The following is a 10417-nucleotide window of genomic DNA, read 5'->3' on the forward strand; positions in this document are numbered from 1 at the left end:
AGTGGTGCAGGCAATGGGGTGAGTGCCAGCAATTGGGTGGCAGCAGGACGGCTCAGAGTGCTCTCAGCAGCCGCCCGGGAGCCTGCCTGGGCAACGAGACACTCACCGTCCTCCTTGGTCTGGATGTGCAGAACGCGCTGCGCACGCCGTCGCCCGCCTGCGTGAAGGCCAGCACCTGCACGCTGTAGTTGGTGAACTTCTCCAGGCCCCGCAGCTCCACGCGCTCCCGCGTGGTCGTGATGTTCTGCATCTCGCCCCACTCTGCCGAGCGAGAAAGGGCCTCTGCATGCGGCTCAGCCGGCCGCCAGGGCCCCGCTGCCACCCTCCGCCAGCTTCACGGGGCTCCGGCTTCCACTGCAGGGGGTGGCCTCTGGGGGGGGCCCTCTACCTCAAGGCCCACAGGGCCAGGTCTGAGGCACTTTCCAGGCCCCACCAGGGGGAAGGGCAGATGCTGGCCTGGTCTCAGCCCAGCCGACCTTGCACCGAATCCAACTCAGTGCTCTCCCTTTACAGCACTCCCATCTCCCCGTCTTGCAAGTGACGTTTCCCGTTTCCCGGGCTGTCCAATCCTCTCCTCTCTGGGTGAAGGACCGACCGGGGCGGCTCGGGGCTGGAGGGCAGCCTAGGCCAGGCGGGCAGTCCGCAGCCGTTCCTCCCTGCTGCCCGTGCCTGCCTGCGGGGCTCTCAGATGTCCCCAGGCAGTGTGGCCACTTGGGGTGACTGGTGACAGGCTGCAGCTGGATGGACTGCTCCTGGGCCAGCCCCCTGACTCTCAACAGTGAGCCAGGCCGGGCCTTCCTCCCCTGCTCAGCAGGGAACCCTGGGACCTCTGAAGAGAGCTCAGGGCCAGGGTCCCCGGGGAGGGCCAGGGTCTCAGAAGGAGGGAAAGAGCCAGGCTCCGGAGCTGACAGCCCCACTGGGTCCCCTGGGCTTGTAGAAAGACAGGCCCAGACACTGGCCGAGGACAGGCTGTGTCGAAACCTGCAAACCATCCCCAGCCGCTGCCAGGGTCCAGAGGGCGAGGATGCCCAGCCCGAAAGGACTCAGGTCCGTTCAGGGGAACCTGGGAGGCCTGGGCAGCTGGACCCTCCTTTCTCCGGCGGTCAGACTCCAGGGCAGGCCTTCCAGGATGGAGCCAGAGGAAGACCAGGAAGCGGGCAGTGCAGCCCTCGCCCCAGGTGGCCTTGGGGATTAGAGAGTCCGTGGCCCCTCACCTGAGGGCTGAGCTGGGGAAGCCTGCAGGCTCGGACTAGAGAAGCAGGTTCTGGAAAGTGAGGGACGGCCCGCTCCCTGACTCGGCACAGGCACAGCCGTGAGGCTGCCTCAGCGTAAGAAGTGGGGACACCTTGGGAGCGAACCCTGAGCTCCAGGCCTCTGAGTTTGGGAGGAGACAGCGGAGGGAGTGGGGGGTGGGGGGACAGACCTTCCTATTGGCAGCGTGTCTGTCTGTTGGAGCAGAATCCAGGTGGGGAAGGGGAGGGAGCTACCCGGAGACTGGCCGTGAGGGAGGCCCAGGGCCTCCGGGAAGGAATGAGGCACCAGGGCCGGTGGCAGAAGGGTCAGCATTTGGGGAGCAAACTCACTGCAGCCCTCTGTGAGCCCGCAGAGCGTCCCCAGAGTCAGGGACGCTGGTGCTCTGGGGCACGATGCAGACTTCCTGCTCACCGCCAGTCTGTGCCCCCCTTGTGTTTGTGGGGCCACACAAGCCCGTGTGGACCCAGTGCGTCCAGGGGCAGGAAGGCACCCCAAGGCTGGGACACTGTCTTGGTTGTCCTGCCCCGGCTCACATGGGCTCTTGGCTAACCTTGTCCAGGTGCCGCCCAGCTCCTGGGCACACGCATGCTCACTGCCTGGGCAAGGGGCTCCTGTAGGTGCTCAGACCCGCCTCCTCCTCTTGCCCCTTCAGCCTTGGATGGGGAGGGCTTCCAGCTGGTGCTACTCTTGGGTACCCCCCCTTTCCTGCACCCCCTCGTAAAACACAACTCCGGAAAGCAGTGCCTTTCATTAAAACTCTCTTCAATTGCCCCATCTAAAGTGAAGCCCAACTGTCCCCCCTGCTGGGACCCTGACAAATGACCAGAGGCCTCATACCCAACACATGAAAATAAAAAAACAAATATGCCCCCATCACCCCTCCGGTCATTCCCAAGCTGCTGGTGTCTCCTCCCCACAACCTGCCTTTCCCCCCCTTCCGCCCCCCCCTCCCGCTGCCAAAGGTGACCCTGGTGCCTGGCTGTGGCCCCGGATCATCGTGGGGAAGAGGGGGCTGCACTCCCCTTTGGCATCGGGGGAAGATGCTCAGCTCTCACTGGGCATGAGCGCAGAGCCCACCCCGCCCCTCTCACCCCGAGACCGGCCAGCGCTCCCGCAGACTCACCCCCGTCCATGTACAGTGACCAGAAGATGACCCGATAGCCTTTGAGGACGCCATTGAGAGTGCTTCGTGGGGGCTCCGACCAGGAGATGACGGCCACGTCAGAAGTGATGGACAAGGCCCGGACATTCTCGGGGGGCTGGCTGGGCACTGCACGGGCGAGGGGAGAACCGGAGGGCTGGTCAGGGAGGCAGAGCACTGGCCCGGGGCGGCTGCCCAGCCCGAGGAGCTTCGGGTGAGGGAGGGAGGGACCTCTTGACTCACGGAACCAAGTTTGGGCCAGGAAGTGAGCCACGCCTCCTTCCCTGGAGACTTGGGTAAATAGAGGTCTTTATGCACCCGGATCCTTGCTCTTTGGGGGCCATGTCCCTGGTTCTGGGTAAATGCCAGGGAAAGAAGGCGAGGAACTCTGGCATGAGCCCCCGGACTCAGCAGTGGGCACCGCAGCCCAGGGAGTCCACCTCTGCTGACGGGCAGCCGAGGCTCCGCGCTGGCCCTGGAGGGTCTGCAATTGATGCCTTGCCTCATGGCTGCCAGCTCGTCAGTGTCACCTGGCCAGGGCCTGAGCGAAGGCCTGGCCTAGAGACCTGTGTCCTCCTGCTAAGCTGAAGGAAGGAGGATTCAACTAGTCCTGGTGAGAGGGAAACGAGTTTCTATAGATGCCGCTGGGACCCCCGGACCATTGCGCCTCTGTCCCTGGCCCTGCACACGAACACACCCACGCGCCTTGGATGACGAGGGAAAAACTCTCTCTGAGGCCAACGCAGGTGGGGCCTCTGCAGGGCCTTCGACCCTCTCCCGTGAGAGCTGCCTGCGAGCGAACCTGAGATCCACTCCTGCGTTGCCCTGTGCCGCTCGCCCTCTGGGATGACAGAGCGTGGGGCCCCAGGCCCAGGCGCCACCTTGGCGACGAGACCGTGGTGGCACTCCCTGCTGGCCTCCCAGAGCCCGGAGGGCAAAGGGAGGGCCACGCCGCTTGGCTGTCCGTGGGAGGGAGGAGGCGCAGGCTGATGGAAGGTAATTAGATCCCGTTGCCCCACAAGAGGCAACTCTAATTTTTATGAGCATTTAAATGATAATACATCATCCTAACGACCCTCTTTGAGAATGATTATTGTTTCATATTACTTAGGTGTAAAAATATAAGCACCATGTAATTAGGGACCCAGTGTAATAAAACTAATACAGATCGCCCGTTTGAACAAAATGAAGGGTAATATAATTATGGGAAAGACACTATTGCTGGAGCAGGGGGCCCCTTGAATACCCCAGGAGGAGCGCTAATAGTGCCAGAACGATCGGGATCTGACAGGCTAACGAGGGCCTTAATTAAGTATGAAAAACTGCTGAGCAAATGCTGCCGGAACTTTCTTCCCTCTCCTCCTTTGTTTGGAAAACGACTCCACAGCCCAGTCTGATCTCTCCCTGTTGGGAAGCCCAGGCCCCCGACTCCCCAAAGCAAGGGAGGCGGTGCCCCGTGAAGCCGCAGGTGCGCCTGGCCTGGCTGATTCCTGCATGGGCCTGGGTGGACGGGAGCTTAGTGTCTGGTCGGCAGGCTGGTGTGGGCTCCGACACGCATCCTGCCTCCACATCAGTTGGTCCTGCATCCGGCTTTGCTCCGGAGCAAGAGGGTGACCAGCGGGTGCGGAGGAAAGAGTTCAGGGAGAGAGATGGGGGAGGGCCCGACGAGGGAGGAAGAGAAGGTGAAGGAGGAGCATGGAGGGACAGTGTGCAGGAAGGAGCTCAGACAGGCCACAGGACTAGCGGGCCGAGCTGATATCACAAGGGATGCAGAGCGCGCCAATGGACTGAGAAGCCTGGGTGCTCAGCAGACCAATCAGCTCTCAAGGAGCCGATGGGCACGGGGAGATGGAGGATCCGGGGAGCCTGTGTGGACCACAAGACCATGATGGGGCCAGCAGTGGGGGGAGGGCCCGCGCCCTGTCCGGTAGCCCTGGCTCTGCCTGTGGCCGGGACCTGCACCCTCTAGGTCCGCCGGTGCCCTCACCGTCCTCCAGGGTGGTGGCGTTGATCTCGCTGGACGAGGGCCCCGTGCCGGCCCTGTTGAAGGCCTGGACCACCACCCCGTACTGCGCGAACTTCTTGAGGTTGTCCAGGGTGTAGACCTCGCTGTCCCCGGTGGCCTTCATCTCCACGATGCTGTACTGCCCGTTGCTGCCAGGGCTGTTCTCCCTGTAGCCGATCTGGTAGCCCCGGATCACGCCATTCTGTAGCTCCTTCTTGGGCGCCTGTGAGCACAGGGTGGGGAGACAGAGACACAGTGACACTCTGAGACGACACTCTTAAAGCCAAAGCCAGACCATGTCACTCCTCTGCTCCCAACCCTTCCACGGACCCATGTCACTCAGAGTGAAAGCCGAAGTCCTTGCAAGGGCTACACAACCCCATGTGCTCTGACCCCATTACCTCTTGGACCCGCCTCCTCTCCCCCGTGCCTGCCTCACGCCAGCACTGGCACCACCTGACCTTTTATACAGTGTGCTGATGGCTTGGCTCTGTGTCCACATTAGAATGCAAGCGCCAGGGGGATGGGGATGTCGTCTGTTTTGTCTCCTGCTGTTCTCAGCATCTAGCATGGTGCCTGGCCTGCACTAGGCCCTCCACACACATTTGTTGAATGAATGAATGATGGATGAATGGTGAATGAGTGAATGAATGAATGAATGATGGATGAATGGTGAATGAGTGAATGAATGAATGAATGAATAAGGACATCGTTTGGCATGAGCTCAGGGGCCTGGGAGAAAGGGAACAGCAGACAAAAAGGAACCGGATGGAGAAGGAGGTGAGCAATGAGTCTGAATAAAACAGAGTCTGAAGATTCCACTGCACACCCAGCAGCTGGCTGTTCTAAAACACTGGCAAGTAACAATTGTTAGTGAGGACGTAGAGGAGTGAGAGCCCCTGTGCACTGTGATGGGAATGTGAAACGGTGCAGCCTCCATGGGAAACAGCTTGGTGTTTCCTCAAACAGTTAAACTTAGAATTGCCATCAATCCGGCAATTCCATGTCGGGTAGGTACCCAAAGGATTGAACGCCAGGACTCAAACAGATGTCTGTGCACCCATGCTCATAGCAACAGCATTCTCAACAGCCAAACGCTGGAAGCAGCCCGCGCGTCCACCGACGGGGAACGGGTAAGTAATGGTGTATCCACACAATGGAATATTAGCCTGGAAGGGAAGGGCTTCTGATACAGGCTGCAACATGGGTGGATCTTGAAAATATTATGCTTGGTGAGCTGAGCCAAACACAAAGGACAAATCTTGTGTGAAAGTAGTTCTACGAGGTCCTGAGACTAGACAGTTCACAGACAGGAAGTGGAATAGAGGCTGTGAGGAGCGGGGGTGGGTGGGCAGGGAGGTACTGTTATGGGCACGGAGTCTTGCTTGGAAGATGGAAAATTCTGCACATGAACAGTGGTGTTGGCTGCACAGCACTGTGAACATACTTAGTGCTGCTGAGCTACACACACAAACATGGTTAACAGGGGAAGTTGTATGTATATAAAATGGTTTACATATTATACAAGCGAAAGAAGTCCTGACTTTCACGTGAGTCCAGCCCCTCTTGGAGCAGCAGTTTCCCTGGACCTCCTGGCCAAGGGCCAGCTACAGATGGAGGGACAGGGATAGGCTAGGCCATGCGGGGGGAGGAGGGTCTTAGAGTGCTGGCTGGTGGGCAGGAGCAAAGGCCTGATCCCAGCAAAATGGAGAAAACTCCACTGGCATCAGTCTGGGGAGTGGAAAACGTATTCTCACCCCAAGCTTGAACCCTGACACACACACACACACACACACACACACACACACACACACACACACACGGTCCCAGTATATCTCCTCACACCCAGAACCATGAACACACACATCCAGACCCTGCTATACACCTGTCGCCGGCCAGATGCATTTAGACCCACAGAGAATCTGATGGAAAGGAGAGGACCCGCCCTCTACCAGCTGAGGGGCAGTTACAGAATTTACCAGGCGACCGGAGAACACAGAGGAATGAGTACTTGGACAGACAGGAAAAACCCATTTATTCTCAGATGTTTCGCATGTACCAGTACGGTGACTCAGGGGAGACTGTTTCTCTCCAAATCCTGAGCCCCCCAATATGGAGGAAGCTCTCCCTTTATACCCTTTGGTTTCTTTGTCCCCCAAATATGGATGAGACTTCCGGACCTTTCACAGGCTTTGCAAAAAGCCCCATGTGTTGGGATGGGAGCTGTGAGACCACACCTAAAGGCCTGGCCTGGTGCCAGCGCTGATAACCCCCTCGGGGGCGTGTGTTGTTCATGGTTTCGGGCCTCTGTAAATGGGAGGAGGACTTAGGTAAACGGTCTTGCAAGACCAGATTGTGGAGAAAGGGGCAGTGACTTAATTACAGGCTATTGAGAATGTGCACTAGTTTACTGCACAGGTTCAGATTGCCAGCCCCAGGAATGTCTTCTTTCCCCTCAGCAGCACCCTCCCTGGTGCGTATAGAAACAGCTTGAATCAGAGTTTTGAAGACAATGAGGTCACGTTAGAAGCCCAGCTTTCTATTGTGCGAAAAGCAGTGAGCTCAAAACAATGTAGTAAAACCAGTTAGTGAAACAGCCTCATGGTTTTCTTAATTCAATGAATGTTTTAAATGAACTGCATTTTAAAGCTCACTGTTAACTCAACAAAACGAAGTTTTAAATTTAATATAATTGTTTTGAACTCATGAAATAGGTGTGTTCACAATACACACCTGTACACAGCACCATGCAACCTTCACTCACACCAGTGTAGACTGGTAGAGGCCCCGGCTAGGCATCCAGGCGTACTCTGCTACATACCTCCGCCTCCCTCCTCTCTTTCCTTCTCTCTCTTTCTCCTCCCACTCACCCCATCCCCCAAACAGGCACACTCAGGGTTTAAATCAATCTTAACAATATTTCTCTGAAGCATTAAGAAGTCAATAGGGCTGATTGCAAATTTATATCATAAAGCAGTGGTGATCCATCTCATGGAAAGAGTCTTAAAATGAAGTGACTTATCTTTCAAGTGAATCTTTATTTTTCAGTAATCTGTTTCTTGGTGTTAAAAAAATCCCCTGAAAAGTCAGCCCAAAATTTATTGATGGGCTGGCTCATTCTGAAGTTCTAACTTTCTAATCGATTTTATTTTTCATTATGGGACTTTGGAGAAGTAAATCTGATTCTAAATTTTTATCGACCTCCAGGTCAGAGCGATGTAGCCAAACGTCCCGTGTCCGTGTTTTACATACTTGCCCATTCCTGCCCCACCTCCCGGCTTCCTCAGGGCGCTCCCAGAAGGTGGGTCCAGAGCCAGGAGGCAGAGGAGACCTGGGGATTAGACTCCGGCCCCCAGTTTCCGAGGAAAGCCCTGGAGCCCGATCTGCATCTGGAGGGGAACCATGGCTCCAGCCACCACATGGTGGGCTGGTCTCCAGGAACCCCCACTTTTGTCTTGGTCATTTCTTTTGGGAGGGAAGGGACCAGGCTCTGTTGCAGTGTCTATGTGTGTGTCTGTGTGTGTGTGTGTCTCTGTGTGTGTGCCTGTACACCCGCACGCACACACACAGTCTTTTTAGGGAAAACATTACTAGGCTCTTCTGAATCTCTTCCATGTGCCAGCTATTCTCATGCTGTTCACAGCGGAGGGCACTGAGGCCTGGCAGGACCAAGCCCCTTGTCCCAGGCCTCGTTGTGAGAAGACAGGGGGTGGCGTCAACCTACCGCCCAGCTCTGGTCACAGGGCCGAGAGAGGGCGAGGCTCTGTCCTGCCATCGCCATCACCCACAGCCCTGCCCCCGAGCTTCGCACAAAATGAAACCCACTCCTGACTTTTTACAACACGTGGGCTTTGGAGGACAGTCCAGTGTGGTGGAAAGCCACCTTCCCTCCATGGCGCTGCCAAGTTCTTCATGCCATGCACAGGCCTCCACCGGAGAGCCAGGGCGGAGAGGGAAGTGGGGATTGGTGGGGACTTGCTCCTGTAGCCTCTCTGCTCTTCCTTCCAGTCTCCCTGGGTTTACCAGTAAACAGGCATGGGTAAGCCCTGGCCGGTGTGCTCAGTGAACAGAGCGTCGGCCTGTGGACTGAAGGGTCCCAGGTTGGATTCTGGTACCTCAGTTGCAGGTTTGCGGCCCTGTTCAGGGTGCATGCAGAAGGCAACCAATCAATGTATCTTCTCTCACATCGATGTTTCTCTCTCTCTGTCTCTCCCTCTCCTTTCCACTCTCTTTTAAAAAAATCAATGGAAAAATATCCTTGGGTGAGGATTAACAAAACAAACAAAACAATCAGACAGCCAGTATGGGCATGGTCAGAGGCCACCACCAGCCCGCCTGCTGGCCTTCTCTCCCGGACTGCGGGGAGGAGGCCAGGAGGCGTTCCAGGGAGATACCTCCAACCCCACTTACCTTCCAGGTCACTTGGATGCTCTGTGAGGTCACTGGCTGCAAGGTGACGTCCACGGGGGGTCCATCAGGGGCTGGAGGGAGGAAGAAGAGCGATGTTACGAGTCAAGTCCCCGAGGAAGAGTCCTGTGCTCCCATTCCTGTCCCCTGAGCTGGAGGACTGCTGGGCAGGAGGGACACGCTCACTGACAAGAGCAGACGGCCTGCCTGTGAGCCCCCTGAAACCATCTGGGCTTATGTTTCCTCCTATTCTCTGTACTTTTTCATGTTTGATAGTACAAAGTGTGGGCAAGGGTGTGTCGTGGCAAGAACTCATACTCGTATGCACGTCTGATGACTCTCTAATCCGACAGCTGCTCGTCGAGAGAAATGCACGAACCGTGTACAAGCACCCAAGTGCTCACATTCCAACTGTAAACCGCAGATGCCCAGCTGCAGGGCAATGGACAGACGGACTGGATACGGCCCTCAGGTGGGATACCGCAGAGCACTGAGAAGGCCCGCATGCTACGGCTGTACTAAAAACAGGACGCTCTACACACATTTACCAAAACAAGGAAGCAGAAAGAATATATAGACTACGACTTCATGAACACATGCTATTGGAAAATAGGCAAAACTGAACTATATAGTGTATGTGTACAGACATTGTGGTGACAATAGAGGGAAGAAAAGCAAGGAAGTTAAGACACTGGTTACCTCAGCAGGAGGGATGGAGTTATGGCTGGGAAGGGGCATGGAGAGAACCTCTGGCGTGCTGGTAATGATATTGGCTATCTTAGTTCTTACGTTACTGTTATTTGTAAAACGGCACACATCTATATCTATGTCTAATCTATATCTATATCTATATCTATCTATATATTTTTCTCTCTATCTCTATCATCTCCATCTCTTTTGGTCTCTCTCTATATCATCTCTATCTCTATCATCTCTATCTCTATCTGTCTGTATCTCTCTCTCATCTCTATCTCTATCTCTATCTCTATCTCTATCTCTATCTCTATCTCTATCATCTCTATCTCTATCTCTATCTCTATCTCTATCTCTATCTCTATCTCTATGAGAGAATATATAGCAACAGAGATCTTGTTTAAAATTTCAGGAAAACCCCATGACAAAGGTCACGGAAAATAATTCAGGGCACTAGTACCCCACCCTTTGCAGATCTAGCACATCTGTCCTTCCCATACAGGCTGGGGCTGGGGAACAGGGCAGAACCATGGACAGCTCCCAGAAGCCAGCGTGGAGCACCCCACCTGGAACAGGCCAAGCAGATGAACGGGGCGGACGTAAACAAATACCTTGGGATCTCCCTCCCCTCTTCCCTCTTGTAACGGCAAGTCTGCTGCCCGTGGACAGGGTAGGTGAGGGCCCCGGGAGTCCCTGACCCCAAGGCCAGGGCACCGGGCAGGGTGAGGGGCTCACCGGCCTCCTCGGTGCTGACGGTGAGCCCTTTGCTGGGATGGGGGGGGGCGATCGTGCAGAAGGAGCATAGGCGGAATTTTTTTTTTCGACTCTTGGAGAGCATATCGAATGTTGGGACACAAAACTAGTAATATGTTGTTGTTTTTTTAGTTATGCCCACCCTTTATGAATGTGATTGTGTT

General features: G+C 55.7%; 1 protein-coding gene across 1 annotated transcript in view; it reads right to left on the reverse strand.

The window, feature by feature from the left end:
* Positions 1-10417, reverse strand: part of DSCAML1 (DS cell adhesion molecule like 1) — a 95674-nt gene that overhangs the window by 27955 nt on the left and 57302 nt on the right. Inside the window, 6 exon segments of the mRNA XM_023744297.1 lie at positions 107-136; positions 139-261; positions 2378-2524; positions 4383-4623; positions 8811-8881; positions 10236-10267. Of these exon segments, the coding sequence (XP_023600065.1) occupies positions 107-136; positions 139-261; positions 2378-2524; positions 4383-4623; positions 8811-8881; positions 10236-10267 (644 nt within the window).

The sequence above is a fragment of the Myotis lucifugus genome, unplaced genomic scaffold, assembly GCF_000147115.1.
Source record: "Myotis lucifugus unplaced genomic scaffold, Myoluc2.0 scaffold_448, whole genome shotgun sequence".
NCBI lineage: Eukaryota > Metazoa > Chordata > Mammalia > Chiroptera > Vespertilionidae > Myotis > Myotis lucifugus.